The sequence below is a fragment of the Magallana gigas genome, chromosome 7 (assembly GCF_963853765.1).
Source record: "Magallana gigas chromosome 7, xbMagGiga1.1, whole genome shotgun sequence".
NCBI lineage: Eukaryota > Metazoa > Mollusca > Bivalvia > Ostreida > Ostreidae > Magallana > Magallana gigas.
Window position 1 is genome coordinate 32,244,524 of NC_088859.1, and position 25,555 is coordinate 32,270,078.

The following is a 25,555-nucleotide window of genomic DNA, read 5'->3' on the forward strand; positions in this document are numbered from 1 at the left end:
TACAAATGCCATAATTGTTGAATCTAAGCATATAAAGCATGAATAGTGGTACATTGGGAGTCTCTGAAACCAAGAATTATTCAAGCAGACATGCTTGTTTTGTAAATTGATCAAATACTATAATACAAAATACTTTGATTTACAGTTGCTTGGCGATTTCTTTGAAAGGTTTTTGTCCTATTTCTTGGTGTATAAGGTCTATACTTTACTACAATAGTTTTAGTTGCAGAAAAGACACAAAAAGACAAAATGTAACAACTGATACTTTATTTATAAACATGCAGCACCTAAAAGAGTTTATAAAGGAGTTCAAAAGCCCCAGAGCCACAAGAGATAGGTTTGCCAGCCACAATCTGGGAGGAGGGGGATTTTAGATTGTCATAGGCCCCCTGTAAACTGGCTTTCACAAGGAAACTCATGGTCGTCTCAAAACTCATTTGCTGTAAGCACGAAGCACATGTCTCTATAGCTCTTCTGTTGAACGCTTTGTATGTCCCCTCAAATGTCATATAATCCGCCAGCAGAGAAAGATGTCTGTAGTCAACTTCTATACCATAAGCTGCAAACACATTCTTGATTTCCTGTTTGAAAAAACCAAAATCTGTCTTAGTTAGGACATCATTCAGTTCATGTATTTGCTTGCTAATAAATTGTGTGAATTTTGATTTCATATTTGCTCTCATTAAAACCTTACCTTTATAATAACTTTATTTGCTGCTTCAATTCCATACATATTTGCAATGGCATGAATGTCATTGGAATACAAGCGATTTAAATCCAGAATATCAGCATACAAAAAGATTTCCTGTAAAAAATAAACCACTTTCTTAAAGTACTGGTAATCTATTTCAATGGATGATAACAAATATCTCAGGTATGATTTACATCCGACTGTGTCGAGATTTATTTTTATCTTTCATACAAGTGTTTATCTGTGATAAAATACTGTTGCTTGATGTGACACGTTAGGGAACCAGACCTATCTAGATCCCTCCTTAAATTTATTGTATCATTCTACGAGTACGAGAAAGGAACAAATCTCACAGTAACAACAGGATTCATACCAAAATATTGATTCCCTCTGTACAGATGTGGAGTTCTGGGCCTTGTTGACTTTTCACCTCTTTGAGAAGGCACCTGTTTATTCCAGGAACACAGTGGACTACTGTTTCTTTCGCGTGTTCCTCAATTAGAGAGGTAAGGTCTATCTTACTGTTCAGCAAACCAAACTGTTCAAATAGAAGGTATTCAGTCATGTGTGCTTGTTTTTATCGAAGTGATAATGCAGGAATATTTGATTAATAATTGATTGATAAATTCTAGGAATACTAGTACAATCTTACCTGTAAAGTGAATTCACACCAAAGCTCTCTCTTTATGTCATATTTATAATCAGCAATGTTGGAACTGGACAGCACAACAAACTAAATAAAAAGAGAAATTGTTTTTAGACACAGTGCTTTAAAAACAGTTTCATACAGCACAAGTGTTCATTGATTAAAAACAATCTAGTAATTGTAATAGTTTCGGATCACATAACAAATCTGTCAATATTGCAACTTAAAGCATCTTGCATGTTCCAGGTCTCTGATTTTTTATAGATAGAAAATCAATAAAAATCAATAATTTACTGAAGAAATGAAGAGTTGAAATGGAAAATAAAAACCATCAATGCTTTTATTGATTAGAAAAAGATGCAGATGATGAATAAGTTCAAAATTAATTGAGGAAGGATATCTATATTTTAGTATGCATCAGATGACACTCAAGTTAATAACACAAAAAAGTTGTGAAACAAAACTGGGTCCAAATGGCAAAATATCCTAATAACTTATTACTCTATTTTCATCCTTGCTAATTAAATGACTACAGTTTGATAATGTTTGTGGAGAAACAGTACTAAATGTTGTGGTCTTGGATATACAGCCAAACTTTGTTATCTCAAACTAGATTGGACTGTTTAAAAAGTTATCTGAATATTCAAGATATCGAGGGTAAAATACTTAAAAAATAAGTGGTTGAGACTTACAAATCACTTAGGCATATCCATTGTATTATGATATCAGTGTTCGAGATATCGAAGTTCAACTGTAATTGTTAATGACCATTTCATGAATAGATAAAAGATCAAAGAAACAATTGTTAGATGTAAATTGTGCATATTTTCATTCCTAGAAATGGGATGGGGGTCTGCCCCTGTCCAACCCCCAATAAAAAGTTTTTAAAAAAAAATTGCATTGTTAACTTATATATTGAATTTGGAGAAAGAAATCTTGAATTGCTACCTCTATTTTTTGCTTGAAATCTTGAATTGCCTCCTCTATTTCCATCAAAAAGTACTAATACAACTAAAAATATCTCATAAGAAATTCATGGTTGGTCTAGACTGACTGAGTTAACAACCAGAAATAATCAAGTCAAGCCACTTGCATACTGATCAAAACTGACTACTATCATCTGTATGAAAATAAGGGTGGGAGATGTGCTGCTTTTAATATTATTAAGCTTGAGTTAAGAAGATTACTCATTTTAAACAACAGATACGGTAAGGTACAAGTGTACTGGCTGAGTGTATTGTACATGTTATAAGTACATATGACTGTGTTAACACCATTAGGGGGTTGGATTAGAGTCTCTTTGAGTACCTGTATCCGGTGCTCGGAAGTCTCCCTGTCTACTGATGATGTCAGTGTGTCATCTTCTTCTGAATCCTTGTCCTCCTCATCCTCTTCGTCATCGTTATCATCCATTTCTACATTTTCTTCCTCTGAAAGTATGAATAATTTCCACTTAAAAATTGCTGTGGTTTAATTCATAAAATAGAGGAAGTACTAATAAATAAAGCTATTTCCCAAGAATTCATTTTAAGTCATTGTGTCGATATTTGCTTTTAATTTATAAAATAGAGGAAGTACTAATAAATAAAGCTATTTCCCAAGAATTCATTTTAAGTCATGGTGTGGATATTTGCCTTTAATTCAGAAAATAGAGGAAGTACATGTACTAATAAATAAAGCTATTTCCCAAGAATTCATTTTCAGTCATCTTGTCGATATTTGTCTACCTCCTACCTGTGCTTGCATTAAATACCTACAACAGAGTGTTGCCTGTATTTCCATACAAAATTGAAATTTTCTTTGCAAGAGTTTTACCCCCTGATTGAGAATCCAGAATGATCCTATGGACTAATGCCAACAACCATTTTCTTCCACAACTCTGATTAACTCCCCCTAAGATTCCTTACATAAATTGCCTTATATAGAATGTGTCAATAATCTCTTTCTTCCATCACCCTGTTGATGTGGTTTTTTCCCAGCACTCTGACAATACCCACCTTCGAGGACCTCTTTCTCCTCCTCCTTCTCCTCGTACTCCTGCTCCTCCTGTTTCTTCTGTCTGGCCTTGACATCTGAGGCTGTGTTGTCATTCTCCTCCATGTCTGATAAATCCTCATCTGCATCATCTTCATCCGCCGCTGGTCTCGTGTGGGTGACCAGGACAGGCCTTATATGACCACTATTAACCATTCTACAAAATAAAATTTGGGATAATCAATACATGTCATATAAGCAAACTACCAGAATAACAATTCATATCAAAGTGAAAAATGTGTTGTTTATTTGAATATTCTTATTACTTTGCTAACTGGAAGTCAGTAATTTTCTTTTTGATTTTGGTCAGCAAATTTTTAATGTAAGTCTTCTCCATGAAATGCAGGATAGATGATGGAGTGACATCGAGTCTGTCTGTATAAAACTTAGGTTTCAGGAAGTGAAATCGAAGTTTGAAGTTTCGAGATCGTTGACTGAAATGTAAAAAAAAAAAATATTAAACAAATTACAATTTGTAGGTCAAGTATGTCCATGTTTAGGTAGCATTATTTAGATTAAGGATCAAGTTTATGGGTCACTAGAAATTAATGATTGAAGATACATGTACATTCATATAAAAATATGAATTTAATCTATTAATACAAGTAATGAAACTTCTGTAAAGCCAATAAATAGTTCATAAAGTTGACAAAGGGGTGCAGAAAATGGATTTAAAATGAATACATATAACATATCTTATAAATCATGAGGCAAAGGGAAACTTGTGTTTGCTTTCTAACCCAGACATGTCAAAACGTTTTCCAGTGTGCATTAGGTTCTTACCTTTTACTGACATTACTGACAGAAAGGAACTCATTCACCGTCACTTTTTCTAACACCTACAGAGCAAAAAGACCCATATAAATATATATATCACTGTATACTGTAGTGCTTGCCACCATTGATTTAAGACTGCAAGTAATACCAATCACATTTTATATTCCCTATTTTATACAAGGCCAAAGTTTTGCAAATAAAAAGGACAAGTACCCTTAGTATGCAGTAAAAAACTTTTTCTTACCTCTGACAAGATCACTTTGTTAAACTTCATCTGTAGTTTCTTGGCCTTATCTTGACAATGAGCCAAGATGGGAACTTCCATTGAAGGGGTCTTTATTTTATCCGATGCCACCATCAAGATTTCCACAAGACGAGGAATACCCAGGGTAACGTTCATTTCTCCTCGACCCGCAAAATGAAAGGTGTTCAAGGTCATCTGTGTAGATGGTTCTCCAATGGACTGAAACACAAGTTGATGCTGATATTACACTTGAATCTTGCCCTCTTCCCAAGGGAATCAGTTCAATGAAAGGGACATTTTACTTTATGCATATTATTTTAAGTTTTTTGAAATTTATATCTTGTATGAAGGAGAATGATTCTTTAAATATTTTCAGAGACAGATAAAAAGAATAATGACATAATGAATGAACTAATGAAAAGCACTAAAAACAAAATGTCAGTACAATGATACAACAATTTGTGTTAGGCATTTTTAGGGTAATCCTACATGGCCTGTTTAACATTACCTGAGCACAAAGAAGTCCAACTGCTTCCCCAGGCTGACAATAAGAGCTCTCTGCTTTATCACACAGCAGCTTCAGGAAGCCTTTCTCTGATATTGATGTGGGAAGCTGAAAGTATTGCCTACATCTATCAAAGTCTAGAAGATGATATATGTACTTGGTATGGCTAATGTTGATTGTACGTTTCCTTTCATACTGAATAGAAGTTAAATCATTTAGCAGTAAACAGTCAATTAAACTACCTTGTTAAGCTCATTTTTACTGAAGTCCTGGATTTTCTGTAGAAAGCTTTCTGGTAGTACTCCTTTATACTGGAAAGGTCGGAACACCCCAGTGACTGGGTCAGGGGCATTGATGTCATTCTTAATGTATCTACACAAAAATCAAAACTTAACAAAATAAACTTAAAACACAAAAGTCTACACAGTTATGCATTCATGTCTCCTCTGAAAATAAATGAACATATTGATAGCTTAAGTTTGCACCTCCTCGCACAATTACACCACACAAAGAGTGACAGACTGCCCTGTATGTACTGTGATCAGTCTTTAGACCTTTGTTTTCTTTGATCCCATACCTTTCTTTCTGGGCCTCCTCTAGCTCCTGCCAGCTTCTGATGGTCTCTGTGGCCCCCTTACTCCTCCCAGTCTTCTCCAACGTCCTGTTATCTAGGTCATGTTCCTCCGCAAACTCTTTGGAAAATTCCAGGAATGCCGAGCACCTCTTGCTTCTCCGTTTGTTAGATTTATTCCACTTCTTTATCTGGATTGATTTAGGTATAATTTGAAACTAATAAAATAACTGTAAGTAGTAATGACTTCATCATAAAAACCATGATTTGCCTGATAAAACCCTTGTCCCCATTGTTCCTATTTGATTTGTCTCATAATATAAAAGACTCAGGCAAACATGGAGTTTCATATTTTAAATAGAGATATCCTGTGATGACCCCTGCACATATACTATACTTATCTCTGAAGAATTTCAGTATCTACATAGTCACAACTAATAGTGCAAGTGTATCAAGGTAAAAATGTTAATAATGCAATTGCACATTTTTAATAAAACATACCTTACTACAGCCTGTTTAAATATACATACTTGCATGTTTACCTTTTGGGGGAAAAATGAATCGGAGTAAAAAGAGGGACATATGCATTCATAACATTTTGATGAATGCAACTGCTTTTTCTAGAGCAATGTGGAGACGTCTATGTTTCTAACGTGTAAGATTCTAGGTCTGTCTTATGATCCAAGATATCATTCAAACCACCAATACTATTTCACGTGATATACAAAAACCAACAAAACAATCCTTATCATAAATCAAAATGTCACTCTTGTGTGTACATCTCTATTACAAGACTATTAAAAGGTTTATGACCGGGAAATACCAGGATGAATAACTGCAAGTATTTGCTTGATAGTTTTTTATTTCATACTTGGCTCTTTAAAATTTCTATGTAGCCGGGAGTGGAATCAAACAACGCAGGTAACAAGATGCAGTAAAATAATACATTGTCAAACTAGAGCATTCATGTACTGAAGAAAAATGTCAACACTTCACCAGTTGCTCCTTGATAAAATCAACAACCATTCCATCATGGATCTTTAAATGTGTTAAATCAGGAGGACTTTATTTCTATTACAGATGATATTTCACCAGCACAGTAAGTAAATATTAAGTTTCAAGAATGTTCTTTTTCGTGGAAAGGGTAGGGACAATGGGTGGTTGTAGATATATACATGTATGCTGCTTTTTTCACATATGTATATATACTGGTACATGTAATATTTATTGCTTTTTTTAAACATTTCTTCTGAAATATAAATTTTGTTTCAATGCAAAGAAAAACTTTTCTGTGACCTTGAAAATATCATTCAAAAAATATCATCTTCTCAAAATGAAACACCAGTTTATATCTTTTTTAAACCAATTAAATACTGCCAATACTAAACTTAAAAAGTTTTTCAGTCTACCTTCTTGCCTAAATCAAAACATATTGGTAAAATCTAAATCGGAAATCTTCATTCAATTTCTATCATTGCAGAAAAAATTTACATAACCAGTTAACACATATTAGGGTACATACAAATGTATACCCGGGTAACATGTATTTTCCTGCAATGTTTGCTACCTTTATGTCCACATGAAACACCAAAGAAAGCATTTTATTGTTTACATCCGAGTTCATATCTAAAATTAGCTAAACACATCAAGGAAACATAATTCAGCCACATAGTATACTCACTGGCTCACAAAAATCAAACAGAGAAATGAAAATTGTCAAATTATTGGATGCAAATGTCATTATGCTTAAGTACAGGAAAAGACAAATTTAAAGCACTGGTACAATATACAATCTATATTTTACTTTCTTGACTATTCTGACAGTGTTTTCCAAAACCAATATCTTATATGGTTAAAGAGAAAAAAGGAAATATCTTGATGTTTCATATTCCTCTTCCATGATCAAAAGTGGTGGTAAACATTTACCAAAGACTACTAAGAATCTTTTTGGCATTAATTCTCTTGAAGCTTTGAGTTAGGAAATATGATTTTGTTTATTCAAGAAGTCAAATATGTATCTCATAGTATATATTGTTGCTTTTGAATTAGAAACATGAAAAAAATTAGAACCTATTCAGGAAATTCACACATTCCGTATTTTATTTGATTTTCCTATGTAATTGAAAAGAGTAACTCAACCAATATTTGATGCCAACAAAAATCCACAGCAGTTTAGAGTTACTGAATTGCAATCTTTATTAATAAATGTAAAAGTCTAATCTATCAATTCTATGTGCAGTCAGCAATATATCTACCTTCTTCATCCTCTTGGCGACTTTCTTGTCAAAGGCATTACCCTTACTGCCTGTCTCACTGTTGTCAGTCAGGAAGGGAAACTGCTTTGGTGATAGGAAGCCAGTCTTGGAAATATCTAATCCATCCTCACCATAGTAAAACTAAAAGTAGAAAAAAGACCACTATCAATTACCGAATCCTCATTTTTATCTTTCTAGTGTGTTCTTCTCCTATATCTTTCTTTATGTTAGTTCTTGAAAACTTGTATCATACATAATGATTGTATGTCATCGTTTGTTTGTGAATAACTGATTGAAAAAAAGGTCAGTGGTCTGCAAAACAATAACCATCTGCATGAGGAGGTTGATTGTTAACCTCAAAGACTTGGTTTACACTAGCCTCTCGCTCTTTCTCTCTGTCTGTCTCTCTCTGAGCCTATCTCTAGCTCACCTGTACAATACTGCCATCACTGTCCCGGACAGTCATGTCATAGTTGACGATGATTCCCTCCAGATGTTTGATCAGACAGCGCTGGAGATAACCACTTCTACTGGTCTTTACAGCTGTGTCGATCAGACCCTGTAAACAATCCCTCAAATCATTAATTCTAAGAATGATGTCATGGAAAAATATATCAGAAGGCCATATTTACCGGTATTTGCATGCTTTCATCAATATTACTTGAACATAGATTTTGCATATTTCATTTTTGAATCAATCCAGTCTAATTCTAATGTTTAGTGAAACAAGATGAGTGACAACATCTTGAAATGGCACCACCTTTGTCTAAAGTCAGTTTTATTTAAAAATGTGTACAAATATTAATGAAACCACTGTAATAATATGTTAAGAGATGATGAGTTATGAAGAATCACCTCTCTCCCTGCCATACAATGGAAGAAATATTCCTGAGGTCGAATTCCGGTCAAAAACCTGCCAGCTACAAAGCCCCCTGCCCGTGGGGAGGAATCGTAAGCTAGGAAGGAAGGTAAAGTCTTCCCGCTCAGCATGAGAGGGGGGCGTCGGCCCTCCAACTCAATCTGGCCAAGCAAGCCAGAAATCTGCATACAATTCACCTGTCAATCCAAAAGTCAATTTTAAACATGTTTTTAAAAAATTTCATACATTTATTTATTTTGTATACCTTCAGATCTCTTTCAAAACTCAAAATAAACTGCGCAACATAAAATAAAACAAAACCACGATTCTGATTTTTGTTTCAGTAATCAACATATTATATGAGCCTACAAAACATTGATTCTATGATTTTAAAATTTGATTTGAAATACATATATATGTACATGTACTTCTTGAGTGCGTTTCTATGAAGCACGGGTGTTCCTTTGTGTTGTGCTTCAAGTTTACAAAAACTCTAGATAAGCCACAGCCTCAAGTATAATCTAAAATTGAGCTGTTTATAACTTTTTCTTCATGAGAAAACATTGTTTACATCAAATATCCTTGGACCAATTGAAGCATATGACCAACTTTCACTGTTATTTTAGTCTGTATTGGGTGTGTCAGTTTCATGTCATTTATTGCAACAGACACTTGAAATAATTTTATAGTACATGAATACCTAGCCTACAAATATGCTTGTATTTAACATAAATAGAAATTAATGTTCCTGCACTAGACATAAATAAATGATGAAGAGGGAATGTTTTAATTTTTAATTTTTTTTTACCAAAGAATGTATTTTCCTTTAAATGACATTTGGTTAAAAAAAAAAACCTAAGTCTCTTTGAAACTAAAGATGTATATGAAATAATGGAAGAAATTTTGTAATTGAATTTGTGTACCATATTTTTTCTGATCTTCATTCCTCATGTACCTTTGATATTTTTATTTTGAAACTGAATTAAGGAGGCCGACTTTAGTTTGCATTGCGCAAGTTTTTGCGCATTCTAATATAATACAGTTGTTTTATACTTCTTATAATTTTTTTTCGATATCATTTATAAAATTGAACACAATAAACAAAATACAGATAAAAATATTTAGTTTTTTAAGGAAATTTTTATTTTTAACACGATTTTTACGTTGTGCGGTAGGGGAGCATTGCCATTGCGCTTTTATGACGTTATGATAAAATGAAGCTTTGTAGGAGTACGTTATAAGAAATAACATAAAAGAAAAAGTAAAAATTGTACGCTGTTGAAATTTTATATACAGAATAATGCTATCCTCGAGGATATTTTCCTCATTTTTGGAATGAATCCATTATACCAATCATCATTCGTGATGATCTAAATATATTGCAAAATTTGGTGCATTTTAATATTTTGAGATGGCCCCCACTGAAAACCAGACGGTAGAATTTTGTGTTTTTTACATATAAGGTAGGAAATGATATTACTTATCATATATAACAATTTGAGAAAAAAAGCTATTGTAGTATTTTTTAAAACTGCTTTGATGTGTGGAAAATGACAGTTTCCTATATATTCCTATAGTAAATGTACCTCTATTTTGAGATGGTCCCTAAAAAAAACCAGACGGTCGATTTTCATGAACCTTCGCATATAAACTAGAGTTGGTTTAAATTACATATGGTTAAAAAATAAAGAGTTATGCTATTGTAGTTTTTCCGCAAAAAACCCCAAATCGGCCTCCTTAAATGCAAAATAAGAGAAGTCAAGGTCAAAAGCAAGGTCAAGGTCAGAAAGTTCAAACTGCTTTCACCAGAAAGTATCTTTGTTAAAAGACAAATAAATGTCTTTGAAGCTGTTCTTTGAAATTGAACAATAGAAGGAATGGCAAACACAACATTCCCATGTCATATACATGTTGATGACATAACAAGGGCTTAACAAAATATACAATGGGCATAACAAAAATGATATGCCTTTCCTTTACATCCCCATCCACAGAATTGTATGTGAAACATGATTTCGATTATTTTGTCAAACTTATGGTAATTACAGCAGTTGTAATTCAACCCCAATTCATTGCAACAAGATCCTATCACTCTTTTACATCATCTAGCTAACTGTGCAATATGAAGGTTTATAAAGACACACTGATAAACAAATATATTAATTAACTTATTACTTGGTATTGTTTTTTAAATGACTAATTAATACCCATTCGTAATTTTGCTAATGTTTTCAAAATAAATTCTTTTCTGCAATAAATAAAAATAAAAATAAAAATAATTGATCAAATATTGTTCATAGACAATGCATCCCTTGTACTGAGGTTTCATCAATATTCGTTGATTACCAATTTTCGTGGATTTCGTTATTAAGTTGATCCACGAAATTAAATGTTCATTGAAGTGCAATTTCTATTAACATTTTGTATTGATAGGGTCATTGGCCACGAATTAACGTATCCTTGAAATTGTGATTGTCACTTTATCCACGAAAATTGATACCCTTGAATATTAATGAAACCACAGTATATGATTTTCTTTTGCCACATGTATGTTAACAGATACAAATTTCATTCACTGATACATAATTTCTGTTTTCAATAGTTGAACCATGGCGCATTTTCATAGCTTTAAATAAACCGACACACACTACTTACACACACTAATCGTCTTCATTTCAACTATAATCAAGGTGACAGGTATTTATTTCAAATTCCAATACAAATTGAGCTCTGCCTTTTTTCTTTTAAATGCACAAGCACACACAAACAAAGAACAAAAGATCTATAGGTGAACTCTTCTCAGTGGCCTGTAAACATTCTGGATGAATGTCATAAAATAGTGGGACTTCTGTTAAGGAAAAACCTTTCATGTTGAATCTTGGTCATGCCATTTGAGTTATGAAATGAGAAGGTGAAACTTATATCAAGGTCAGTTGTGTGTAGTTTAAATAACAAATTTAAAAACATATTAACACTGTAACAAAGGAATCTCTTTTTTTCATGATTGACAAGTGATTCACAAGTCTGTCTTAATTCTTCTGAACTCACCAGTGAAGGGCCAAATATTTCTTTCTTGAATAAATTACGTTGCCTTGAACTGTTTTAAGTACAGTAGCGTACAATTTTAATGTTGACTAAAATACATTATGTAGAAATTTCTAGAAACTGTCTTACTATCATATGCATGAATCTGTACAGGTATCCACCTTTCAAAGAATGTGGGGATTAAAACTGCAGCATTGATTCAAGTTTTTATTTTATTATACCCTTTACATGTACTTTAAAATATGTTGTTGTTTTTTCTTCCTTTTACAGATAAAACATCACAACTAAACGATGGCCAGTTCTAACCCTATGGGCCAACAGGCCGCTGTGTGTGACCTTTGTAAACACAAGGAGGTCAAGCTCCTGTGCATCAGCTGTCAATACAAGCTCTGCAAAGAGTGCCTGGGCAATCACACGACCGAAGAGCTCCCCCAAGTCCACAAGGTAGTCAAGTACGAGGACCGCCACACCCACTTCTCCCATCAGTTCTGCATGACCCACTCCGACCGCCAGTGTGACACGCTCTGTACCGACTGTGATATTCCCATCTGCCCTGACTGCCTTACTGGTCATCACAAAGACCATTCCAATGAGAAACTGCCTAAGGAGTTTCTGACCAAAAGAAAGGAGATCCTGGAAGATAATGAAGCTATGGAGGAGTCACTCATTCCGAAATATACCCAAGAGGACGTGGTCACCAGATCTAAGATTGCTAATTTGTCCTTCAGCTATAAAAGCATGGAAAAAGAAATGGCAACCTACAAGAGAAAGTGGGAGGAAGAGGTCAAGAAAATCTTTGCCAGGTTTGCCTCAGAACTGCACGCCTTACAAGGAGATGACCTGACACCTTTCAAATGCCACGAAGACAAAATCAAAACTGGGATCAAAGAAATGCATCAAACCCTTGGAAAAAACAGAAGACTTCTGAAGGCAGCAAGGGTCTCTGAAATCCTGAGCTACACCTCTGAACGAGATCAGTTTCAGAGTCTGCCTATGTTAGAATTGGAACCAAATCCCCCCGCACTGATTCTAAATTCAGAGAAAGGAAAAACTAGCCGATTCCAGCTGGAAGATCTCATTTCACTTCTTCTTCCACCAACCTGTCTTCCATTTACAAGCCTTCTTCCAAATGTTCAGAAACAACTGCTAGACAAAGTAGCTGTACTTGCAACTGTACAAACCCCTTTCCATGCCATCAGGGACCTGGCCTGCGCTGGAATGAATAAAGTCTGGGTTAATGCCATAGGAGACTATGAGGATACAGCACTGTCTTGTTTCGACATCTGTGGAGACAAACTGGACTCTGTGACAGTTGGTTCCTTCTGCAATGGCCTTACTATGGATCCTGATGGGAATTTACTTTACTCCGAGTTCAACAATGTGATGACTTACAAAAATGGTGAAACTAACGAGAAGATTGAAATACCTGATGGATGGGAAGCAATGGGCATTTCTTGCTCTAGATCAGGAAATGTATTAATCTGCTTGATGAATGTGAAAAATGAGCACAAAGTTCATCAGTACAAGGATAAAGCCTGCATCAAGGAGTTTAAGTGTGATGAGAATGGTGAGAAACTCTACAAAAATGGAGAATACATGCTCTACCCCCAGGAGAACGTAAACGGTGATGTCTGCGTTGTGAACCACAATAGCAACTCCATCATTACAGTATGCAGCGAAGGCAAACTGAGGTTCAGATATGATGGAAAAGATGCAAACCTAACCAAGGACCTGAATCCCAATGCCTTTGTGACAGATTCCATGGGCCGTGTCATTGTAGCAGACGAGGCCAATGATTGTCTTCACGTCATTGACCAGGATGGAAAATTCCTACGATGTTTGGAAATTCCCGGGCTGACCAAGCCAACTGGAATAAGCCTGGACAGCAGAGGAAGGCTGTGGGTGGGATCCAAGGACAATGGGGCTATCAAGGTTGTTCAGTACGCAAAGTATGCAGAATAATGTCAAATCAAGCCCGTAGTTAGAGCCCTCTATGTTCACACACCAGAGAATTTCAGTGAGAGGAGAGCCACTGGTTGCAAGATGTGGAAAATACAGTTTTACATTTGAGAATTATTCAGTATTACATTGTAACCATCTGAGTGTAATGTTAAACAGAACAGAACAAGTGCTACCTTGACAGATATTATATTTTGCTTGAAATAATTATAAAGGCAGCTGTTTTAAACGAGTACAATCCATATCAGTTACTTTCAATGGCATGTTCCATGAGCATAACAAATACATGTACATGTTCGTTATAAAAGACCTATTTTTTGATCAATATTCACTAGAATATTAAACTTTGAGCACATATGAATTGTCCTGTCAAAATCATATAATGTTTTCATTTTCTTTCCAAATTCATTCATGCTTAATTATGCATTCATTAATTCACACAGAATTGCAATAGTTCAATAATGAAAATCTTCATATAATGTACCGGTATATTACTATAATATCTTGTAAATGGGGAATTTTATGCATAATTCAAATGATAATGATACTACAGACGCAATATATGGAATGTTTACCGGTTATTATCTGTTGTATGTATGGTACCTGTATGTTATTAAATATTTATTAAACAACATATTTTGATACATGTATACCTTAAATTATTAAAACAAATATATAATTTTTCCCGTCAGCAATGGAAACACAACCAATCAAGTTAGGAAGAGAATTATTAAAATCTGACGTATTCAGCCACGATTAGTAATGAACTCGGGTGCGAGAAAAGTGTGTCATTTTTGGTGGCTGAGCAATCAATATTAAAATGGAGAAACTCCTTTCTAACATTGTCATAAAAGATTCAACAAAATAATATAATGTGGAAATAATTACTTTAAATGCAATTTTTATGAGAATCTCATTCATTACAACACATATGATTTCCACATTTTAAATAAATTTTGTATTCCCTTAAAAATCAACATCCATTTTGGTCCTGATATTACAAAATCTAACCACATGGCATTTTCACATTTCAAGTACTGTAAATTCCTTATTTTACGCCAGTATTTAATTCCGCTGTTTTGTTTCAAATCGTGAGAATATAAAATCGTGATCATCATTTTTTGTTATAATTTCCTACAACTCAAAACTATCTGAAAAATATAAGCGAGATTCTAAAATCCGCAAGAATTGCCTCATTTAATTAGGAATCTACAGTACGTGTATAAAGATAAGAAAACTTCATGACTTACAGACGACCCCTTAGCACCAGACTGCACCATCAATTGGAGGTTGTTGGCAGGGAAAAGCTTCTCTAAACCCTTTGGCATACAGGCGCTGTAAAATAAAACAAATACATTACCGGTATTACATGTACATATGTACATGTACATATTCTCTGAGGGCAAGAATTCATTACATCTGTGCTCTGAAAACTCTATACATGTATCAATTTCCTATTATTATGGTTAAACATATGCTTTGTAAAAGGTCGTACCCGACTATGGCATTCTGCGTATCATCAGTCTTTCCCTTCATACACAGATCCAGTTCTCTCAGTCGGCGGTCGTTCCGGTCAAACTGGGCATCCATCATGGCCTCCCGGAGTTCCTGCCCCTCTGTCCCCTCCTCCAGACCCAGCGCCTGGGTCACCACCTCATCCCCACACTTCCCTGACTTGTGCATGGCCTTCTTCCTCCTCTGGTCAGCCTGTTGATGAACACGTAAATAATTCTTAATATTTTCCAGTAGGTAAATCATTCACATGAAATGGAAAGTAGGAACATATTTTCTAAATAAAATGTTTGCTTCTTATACACATACATTGTAAATCTAACTGTCGCTAAATTTTTAAATGAGTTTTAAGTTGCTTGAGGAAATGGAACATCTTGACAATAAAATGTTCCTTCTTGAAACATAGTACATGTATTATGCTATAGGCCTTGAGTGTTTAGCATTTAAAGAAGGTTCAGTAACAAACAAGGCTTACTTTTGGGGTGACCAAGATGTCCTCCACTCCCAGGGAGAAACTTCTGTGTTGCTGAAGGAAGTTCATGAAGAGTCTGCCCAAACAGGACAAGAGAGTTCCTGCCACTTCTCCACCATAGAGCTAAAACATTTCATAATCTCTCTTGTAAACTTGTCTTTGTATACATTTTGTATATTCCTTATCAGTAATGTAAAAAAAAATTATTTTAATAAATGGTGATAGATTAAAGCATCTTTAGTGTAAAAGTAAAACTAAAACATTCGACACAAGCCGACATTCAAACCCAGAAGCAGAGTCATACAAAATTTATTGATATTCTTCCTGTCATGCAAATTTAGATTTAATACTTCAGTTAAAATGAAAATTACGCCTTTCAGAATATCTGCACTTTTGTTGAATATTAACTTTATTGTGACTTAATAATGCTTGACGTGACTTTCTATAGCTAATAACAAGTTTCTAATAAACCACTATACAATCAAGATGTGTTTTGCTACCTATGCAATATATTGCACAACAAAGACCAAAATATGAGCACAGTATAAATATAATAGACCCTATGGCAATGCAAGTTTGATTTGCAGGTTAAGATATTGTAGTTGTTGGGGGCTATATGGACCGTGGATATTGCCCTGGATAGCTCAGTGATAGAGCTCCTGACAAGAGTTGCAGGGGTCCCAGATTCAATTCCCGGTCCAGTCATACTTTTTCCTTGTATTTATATGCTCATTCCTCCTTTCCTTTCACAATATAAACAATTCAAAAACTTAAGTAAAATGACAACACTATTCACCTCATAACAGCAGTGGACCAGTCCGTATGGTGTGTTGCCATAGTGACCCTTGTCCAGGACCCCACAGAGCAGCTCTGACCCCCGGATCACCACATGACTCTCCCCCATGTTGTCCAGACTGGCAAGTCTCACCTGCTGATGGATCCAACTCTACAATCAAATAAAACAATGTACTGCAGAACAAGGTGATGAATGGGGAATACCGTTAATTCCTAATTAAATGCGGAGAATTAATATCCGCTTAAAATTGTATCAGGCACATTTCGTGGAGATTTTACGCTTTTATTTTTCTGACAGATGTAAACTAAATCAGACTAAGATTAAAATTTGAGGTTCGCGATTATATTTTCTCACAGTTTGATGCAAAACGGTTAAATAGCAGAATCAAGTACATGTACTCGCTTATTATAAGGAATCTACAGTATTGAAATTCAACAAGATAATGTGATTACTGTTATATTTTGGAGAAGATTATATAACTTAAAATATTTTTGTTCACAAATAAAATATTCTATTACATTTTTGGCTCAATTTCACCATAACAATGCAGTATATCACCTTTTCTGGGATTTTTGATTTTCCTGTGAGATTGAGCATTTGTCCGCCTTTTGGAATAATGTTGTGAAGCAAGGTTGATAAAACCTATAGTAATAAACGGACCACATAAATGTACATACATATATGTACAAGTTCAATTTTTTATGATATCAAAAAACATTCAAATAAAAATTAAATCATCAGATATCAGAATGTACAAAGCCTGACCTGTTTCCCTGACCAGAGAGTTTTGGGTTTGATCAGGGCTGGAGGCAGCAAATTGATTGGTCCTCGCTTGTCCACCAATGCCATGTATACCAGTTGACAATAGTCATTTCTATTAAATATTTTTTTCCTCAATCAAATTTATGCAGTATTTCCAAACTATTGGCATACTGTAAATCATTATTCATTTAAGTAATTTTGTGAGACTCATGGCTTGCTAACAAAATTTTTTATTACTAACGGGTATTACCTCGCAAAATAATAAAATTCTAAGTGATCCTTAGAATATTTTTTGTCTGTCTAAATGATAACGAATTTGATGAAGTTTTAAAAAAAGTTTGATTTTTTAATATTAAAATATAGCTAACCAATTTTTTTTACCTGGTGAAGAATCTGCCTCGTATGGTTAATGACACACCTGAGACCATGTGATCCTGAATCAAACCTGCCAAAGGTGTACCATCCTTGGGCACAAGATACTGGTAGTCTGTACAAGCTATATACAAAGAAGAAATTTCTATAAAAAAATCTGCAGGATGGTGTATGAACAAATCTATAATTGAAATTGCATGTTAACCACATATTAATGAAAATTTTTCATTACTGTGATAATGTACATGTATATTACAGAAGTTTAAACTCTTTGTACATTTACCAAATCCTATTACACTGAAATAATTTTCATTGAATGGCATTCAAAATTTGTTTCTTGATTTGTTTAGGTAAACCAGTGAAAAACATGAAAAAAAAAATATATATCGCATAGCACCCTAACTCCGTCACTACCCTAACTCCGTCACTTTCGGGAAACTCCTCGCCGTTTGAAATCAAGTGCGACTATGACGTCATTTTTTGCATGTCAAAAATCTTCAATCAAATGTCAACAATTTACAACGGTTAAATTTAAGAATGTGTTCAAACATAACAAAATTACACCCTGTTCATTTTATGCAACAATAATTGCGTGAAATCAGCTAACACCTTTTTACGGGTGCACTAAAATAACGATATTTCTGAAATGCGGGCCTATTTGATTATTTACTGTGGTCAGTCATTTTAAGAGAGGTCAAGATGAAACATTTCACATGTAATTTATTTTTTATTACGGTTATTGATACATTTTTTTCAGTCCGCAATAGCGTTTATGCACTACACTGATGATAACGTCAAATCGCTCATGCCGTAATTTTTGCCTTATACAGGGTTACAGATATATACGGTAATTATAGAATTTGCTACATTTATTAAAAATGTAATGAATAAATAACATAATCATTAATATATTCATTATTGATATGATATATTTGAAACATATAAGGACAGAAATCAAATGACATCCATACATTCTGAAAAGGTCGTTGTGATTGTTGTTACAAGGACCAATTTTTTTTTATTCTGGCGATCATTTCACTTTGATGAAATGATATACAATTTAAATTGTTTACACCGATTTCACTTATTATAACTTGGTCTAGATACAAGTCGAGTTTAAACTAAATTGTTGATGTGTCTTCATTCCCTGGCGTATCATAGATCATGTGGGTGACGGAGTTAGGTTCATAAGTTATGATAGCACGTGTGATAAACGTCGTTTTCAGAGGGCTTATTTGAATAATATTAGGAATATTTTTGTTAATAATTTTATAAATTATAACGTTTCATGTTATATTTAGTGATTGCAAATGATAAAAACCGCAAAAAATAATTTGCAGAGAAACGCGGACTGTTTTCCGCTTATGGTGACGGAGTTTGGGTACTCGGGGATACTGGCCGCCCCCAATAAATCAATGAATATTAAAACCATTATTCATTTCACATACCAATAGTATATGCCTCTGCCCTTCCAAGCTGTGTTTGAGGGAAGTGAGCATTCATTTCGTCTCCATCAAAGTCTGCATTGTATGCCTTACAATTGGCATAGTGTAAACGCAGAGTTTTCTCCCCTGGCAGAACTCTCGCCTTATAAAGAACAAATCAAAGCTTGTCCATTATATTACTATTTTGAATTAATTGAAAACTGTGTTGCATGATTTTGTGTAAAAATGTACTGTACATGTACTTACTCAGGACAAAGCAATACCATATAAAGTTATTTCAATTAATATCTTACTTTGTGGGCCTGAATACTAGGTCTATGCAGTGTTGGTTGTCGATTTATCAGTAAAACATCTCCATTCTTCAGATGACGATGAACCTTACAAACATATAAGTTATGTTGAGAAACCTCTTACATATACTTAAAATAATCATTTTCATGTTGCAAAACTTTCAGAATTGAGAAGTTTATGAATGTGTCTCACCACTTTACAGGTATTTTGTTGATGAGGATCTGGTGAAGGAGTCAACAGTTGCTTAGCAATAGCCTCTCTTTGAACTTTTTCTTTTTTATTCAAAATCACTTTGCTACCATCAGGCATGTCTATTAATGAGGCCCTATTTCACAAATGTAAATTACACGTCAAATAGTTTAAAAAAAATAAATACAATAAAAACTCCAACAGTACACCAGTAACAGTTATAATAACTACCATACTTTTACACTATAAAAAAATATAATGTCAAAATTAAAGAGATAAGCATGAATAAATTAAAAAATCATCTTATAATAATTAGATTATATAATTAGGAACTTATAATGTTGTTAAGTACCCTGGGTAGGTGTCTGGACCATTGATAACTGCCTGTCTTAACTCATGGACATTCCATGGAGTCACCGGCTGTGGAAAGGTCAGTTTCTTGGCGAACACTTCAGGAATCCCTATCTCACATGTACTGATACAGGGATCAGGTGAAATCACAGAACGTGCTGCAAAATTCACTCGCTTTCCCATCATATTCTTCCTAAACAACCCTTCTTTCTTCTCCAAAATCTACAACATGATGAGGTCAAGAGAGTTGGAGGCAAAATAAAACAAAACTGAATCATTAAAATATTTTGAAACCCATGTGACGAATTAAAAATTCAAGAAAGAATCAGTAGAATTAGGAAAAGGTAGGCAGCATAGTTAGCTAGCAGATTTAAAATGACCATCAAGGGCAAAGTGATGGACAAACGACCAGGACTGCGTTTTACAAAAGAAATTACCACTCACGACAAAATTCATGTACGCTAATGACTCATTAGCTTTAAAGAAAATGGACTTATTTATGAATTTGTTGTAAGTTCTTTAGAAAAACACAACCCAGTACCACAAAATCACAATACTGGATCTGATCTACACAAACCAACCTGTTTAACACCTGTAATTTTGTCAACAGCAAGCTTGTCTGAGTCTCCGTCTACAATACAGTTCATCACAACCTGTAGTTTGACCAAAGCATTCTGCAGCTTCTCGTTCAGAGTTTTCCCAGGTATTTCTGTTATAGCGGTCTGTAACAGGAAGATAGGTCAATAAGAATTCCTGATTACTGGTGCATTCATTCATCATTTTTCTTTTTTTCTTTATCTGATCAGCTAACATACAATTGATATTAATCTAAATCTCTGAATTCTTGGCAATATGAAGTATCTGTATAACCACTGCAATTTTTCTTTGATTAACAATTTACTTTCACATAAAATACTTAAAGTATAAATGAAACATCAAAGCAGAGTTTAATATATATATTGATAAACTGAATTGATCATAGATTTTTATCTTGAATGAACCAAATAGTTTCCCAGCCTATCAAAATACTCTAAATTGTACTAGATATAATCAAGTACATAATTTTATACTTTTATCATGTTCTTTCTTAATTACCGGTTCAATTTCAGTTATCTCCTTTCCATTTTCCTGTGTTGATTTTAGACTCAGAATTTTACGAATTAAAGCTGCCCCTTTCAACACATTGCAAAGAGTCTGTGTCTGAGGGTTTTCAAATTTCTTATCTCTGAGGGATGATACCTTGAAAATACAAAATTACAATGATTAAAGATGAAAAACAAACAAATTTTTTAAAAATATACCTGCATATGAATTTAATCAACTATGAAACAGTAAAGTACATTTATACCATGAAAAAGGGAAAAAAATATTTTTTAGAATACTTACTGGTCTAAATCTAGAGGGTGGTACAGGCACAACGTCAATAAAGAAAGAATCTGTGGGATAATCTGCGCTGCTCCCGGACAGGAAATGGAACAGACATTTGAGGACCTGCTGATCTTTCTGCCACACCTGTCTCAGGTGATCCCGTACATCTGCAGAAGTCAGGTAAATCTGTGTACCTGACTCCAAGTCATCCTCCTCTTCTCCCTCACCATCATCATCTTCTTCATCATCATCTGCATCATTGTCTTTTTTTTCTTTCACTTGTTTAGGTTTAGTGGACTTTCTGGATAACAATTGATTAAAATTAATTTTTTTTAATGCATTATTTATGTCATATCACAAAGATTAAAAAAAAATCTATCAATCATTGTACTTCAATAACTAATTTTATTTTTTAAAAAGGCTCTCACTTTGTTCTTGAGGAAGTGACTGTGGATAACATTATCTTGGCATTCTGAACTTTCCTCAAAGGCATTCGTTTAGTCCTACAATGAACACACTTTCCTTTCACTGTAAAATGTTCGTGAATAAATGCCCTCCTTGTGTTGTTTTTGCATGCTTCAACATTCTTGATGTGAAAATCTTGCTCTATGGTATCTGTTTATAAAATTAAAACATCAGTAAGAAAAATACTACATGTATCATCTAGAAATCAGAAAAATAAAACATTGACAAACACAAGACTTACTGTTGATTTTGGATAGAACTATTTCATTGAGCTGTTCTAGTATTTTTTCTTCTGCATCATTGCCATATTCGGATGTGAAATGTGTAGCAAATTCATCCACATCTGCCACAGATGAAATAAGTCCATGTTCTAAGAGTCTAAACTTCTGCACAAGCACTGCTGACTTTAGGGAATGAACAGCTAATCGGTGACAATCAAAACAGGTTCCTTTCAAGAGCTAGAGAAGTTAAATATCCATAATGTATAAATAATCAAGGTTATAAGTTCACAATGCTGTGTGAATAAGTAGCAATATTCACACTGTTATTAGAAGAATAAATCAAGGGATGACAAAACTAACACTCTAACATTACATATGACAAATGTGCACAAATATAAGCAAAGTTTTATTTCTTCATTTTCATAAAATCTACAAGAACTAGAGGTACTGTGAGCGAGCTCACAATTGATACCCCCCGCTGAACTTTCTCAATTGACCTTGGGTCAAGGTCATGACACACCCTTTAATCATAAGCAATCTTTGTTTAAAGTAAGAACTTCCAATGTTTCCCCATAAGAAAGATATGGACTGGACACGAATTTTGCACTTTTTCTGCCAGTGACCTTGACCTTGCCCAAATGACCTTGGGTCAAGGTCATGACACACCCTTAGGTCATAAGCAATCTTTGTGTGAAGTAAGAACTTCCAATGTTTCCCCATAAGAAAGATATGGACCGGACACAAATTTTGCACTTTTTCTGCCAGTGACCTTGACCTTGCCCAAATGACCTTGGGTCAAGGTCATGACACACCCTTAGGTCATAAGCAATCTTTGTGTGAAGTAAGAACTTCCAATGTTTCTCCATAAGAAAGATATGGACCTCACATGAATTTTGCATTTTTTCTGCCAGTGACCTTGACTTTGCCCGAATGACCTTGGGTCAAGGTCATGACACACCCTTAGGTCATTAGCAATCTTTGTGTGAAGTAATAACTTCCAATGTTTCCCCATAAGAAAGATATGGACCGGACACGAATTTTGCACTTTTTCTGCCAGTGACCTTGACCTTGCCCAAATGACCTTGGGTCAAGGTCATGACACACCCTTAGGTCATAAGCAATCTTTGTGTGAAGTAAGAACTTCCAATGTTTCTCCATAAGAGAGATATGGACCGGACACGATTGCACAGACAGACGGACAGACAGACAGACAGACAGACAGACGGACAGACGGACGGACGGACAAGGTGATTCCTATATACCCCCCCAAACTTTGTTTGCGGGGGGTATAATAATGGCAATATTATCTATGGTACATATTTTTACATTAATGTTTTAGAAACTTATCTCAATAGTTATATACAAAGAAATCTTCACCTGATATAAAACACTGAAGAAGAACGGATTGTATGTGGGTAATGGTAAGGTGATGTGACCCAAGTGTCCAGGGCATCCTCCCTGTCCCATGCCACAGGTCTGGCATTTGTCATCTTTTTCAGTTGGACCTTAATGAATTGAGAATGATCTTAATCTCTTGTCATACCGTAACTTAAATGAACTAAACTACCATAGTATAGTTCAATCTTAGTCTCTGGCTATAAGAAAAAAATTCTTTGAAATAACAAAATTCACTATAAATTCATTATTAGAAATTATTATTTGAAATGATCTGTAAAAATTAAAAGTCAGTCATGATTAAAACCTTACCTAGTTTAGGATCATACAAGCCACCTAGTGTTGGGTGTAACAGACCATCAAAAGTCTGGGGGTTGGTAATTTCTTTTACACTGAGCTCCAAAATTTCACTGGAGTTGTAGGAATTAAAACTAATTCCTCGCAAAACATGTCTTGGTACCCTAGCCTCCATGTTAATTACATCTAAAAGAAAAGTTACTTTTCAGTATTTCGTTTCTAGTACATTGTACTGGAAAGCAAAAGTAGGATAATGAGATTGATTCCTATTTCAGTTTTCTATTTGATTTTCTTTAAGTCAAAACATTAAGGTGGTATGGGACACTTCTTGCTGTGACTTAAATGTACTATTTATCTAAACAAACAATAAAATCAAGTTTAATTTTAAAAATAGTTTCTTTCCCAAAGTTGTCTCCTAACATTGAAGCACAGAGTGTAAGAGGGTTTACTACGAATCCATAAGTCAGGAGTTCGAATCCTGCTGGGGATTTCAAAATTTTTACCTTTCCAAAATTTTTAAACTTTATATTTTTTGGTTAAATATTGAAAAATTTGAAAATTCTTAACTGGTAAAAGTCTTTTAATCATAATGTACTTTAATTCACAAATAATATCGACAGATGTCCCATACCATCTTAAAGTTGAAAATCATAAAAAAAAAAAAAAAAAAAAAATTTAATGGAAAGCTAAAAGATAAATGGTGAGCCAAGCTCTTCGACTCCAGCTAGAAAACAAAGCTTCAGCCATTAAGAAGTGAAATATCTTTGACTGCATCCTAGAGTTCATTCTATCCAGGTAGGCCTACATCAAAACAAGCTTGTTTCAGTAATCTTTGTTATTTCCTAAGTTGGAATTTTAAGAATAGGTGATCAAGTATATGTATATCTGACTTGGTGATTATACGCCTAGTAAATGAAATTTCAAGTTATATACAAAGACTTCAGATGGACGACATGGGAGCTGCAATTCAAAGTTGTTTTCACTTCTCTTTCCCAAACTAAATTCTCAAATATGTCATAACTGTGATAACTTTAGATTGGGACGTATATATACGTCACTGGTTTCAAAACTTTACATTAGCCACTCAGCAAGTCACTCATGACAAAATTAATAAAACTGTCAGCTGTAAGAAATGATCCTATTTTTAACTACATGCATATCATTGTTACGCATGTATTGTAAAAAACATTACAAGTTTTGACTGTCCAGTATTTGAAGGCGACTTTAAACACTATTGACTAAGCGACAGAATGATTTTCATTTAGTACAAGCATTATAACCATTATGCCAAAATTTGTGATTTTATAAAAGTAACTTACCTTCATCAGTTTATAATTATCTTGAAGTTGTTAGTAACTTTTTCCACATGGTCCAATGTTTTCAGTGTAAAATAACTTCTCTTCTTTAATATTTACTAGTGCGTTCAAGAAAGCGCACAGACGACTTTTCTAATACATTAACTTGTACATAGATCAAATCAATAAGCGATATGCCGTCGGACAGTAAAGCTAACCTGAATATTTATTAGCTAATTCAGAATAAATATGTTGAAAGCGTTAAAAACATTGGTGTATTTATAACTAAAAAGTTACAACTTTCTCCATGTTTAATATATTTTGACAATTTTTTCATCAAGCATTGAATCATTATTTTTGGAAAGATATCGTCTCATAACTGCAACGGTGTGTGCATACAAATTGAGTAACGGGCATTATTGCATTATGAAAATTTGTATGCACACATGGCTGCAGTTATGAGACTATATCTTTCAAATAATAATGATTTAAAGCTTAAATTTACATTTTTTAACCCCTTACCTTGCCGGCAAATGTGATTTACACCTTAAAATTCCCATATCATCCTAAGGGTATAAGTTCATATAAATGAAAGAGCCACTTTAACAGCCACAAAGCGTGAACACCGATTTTTGCTTGTGACGTTTCATTTTACAGCTTTCAAAGTTTGTGACGTCATTATAAAACTGTCAATTTAACCTTTCAGTACCCTGTGTGTGTTACAGTGTTAAAAATGCG

The 25,555-nt window shown here is 34.2% G+C and overlaps 2 protein-coding genes across 3 annotated transcripts; one reads left to right on the forward strand and one right to left on the reverse strand.

Moving 5' to 3' along the window:
- Window positions 1–250: 250 nt before the first annotated feature.
- Window positions 251–24,963, reverse strand: LOC105333704 (DNA-directed RNA polymerase I subunit RPA1). Its single transcript, XM_011436822.4, has 34 exons — window positions 24,842–24,963; window positions 23,538–23,708; window positions 23,208–23,335; window positions 21,851–22,067; window positions 21,573–21,759; window positions 21,163–21,445; window positions 20,872–21,015; window positions 20,358–20,498; window positions 19,778–19,998; window positions 19,429–19,561; window positions 19,239–19,322; window positions 18,949–19,087; window positions 17,510–17,624; window positions 17,132–17,240; window positions 16,925–17,008; window positions 16,367–16,516; window positions 15,574–15,693; window positions 15,082–15,293; window positions 14,837–14,921; window positions 8,579–8,779; window positions 8,154–8,282; window positions 7,724–7,864; window positions 5,475–5,659; window positions 5,140–5,269; window positions 4,901–5,005; window positions 4,393–4,611; window positions 4,155–4,210; window positions 3,638–3,805; window positions 3,335–3,528; window positions 2,646–2,767; window positions 1,344–1,424; window positions 1,065–1,229; window positions 695–805; window positions 251–581 (listed from the first exon to the last, which is right to left on the reverse strand). The coding sequence occupies exons 2-34, from the start codon at window positions 23,695–23,697 to the stop codon at window positions 288–290; spliced, it is 5,013 nt and encodes a 1,670-aa protein (XP_011435124.3). The 5' UTR covers window positions 23,698–23,708; window positions 24,842–24,963; the 3' UTR covers window positions 251–287.
- LOC105333692 (E3 ubiquitin-protein ligase TRIM71) lies at window positions 6,278–14,268 on the forward strand. Of its 2 annotated transcripts, none has more exons than XM_011436790.4 (2): window positions 6,278–6,567; window positions 11,898–14,268. In XM_011436790.4, exon 2 carries the CDS (start codon window positions 11,919–11,921, stop codon window positions 13,587–13,589), a length of 1,671 nt encoding a protein of 556 aa, XP_011435092.3. In that variant the 5' UTR covers window positions 6,278–6,567; window positions 11,898–11,918; the 3' UTR covers window positions 13,590–14,268. The 2 variants fall into 2 exon arrangements, with proteins under 2 accessions (XP_011435092.3, XP_011435082.3); XM_011436780.4 differs by lacking the exon at window positions 6,278–6,567 and adding an exon at window positions 11,354–11,510.
- Window positions 24,964–25,555: the final 592 nt, after the last annotated feature.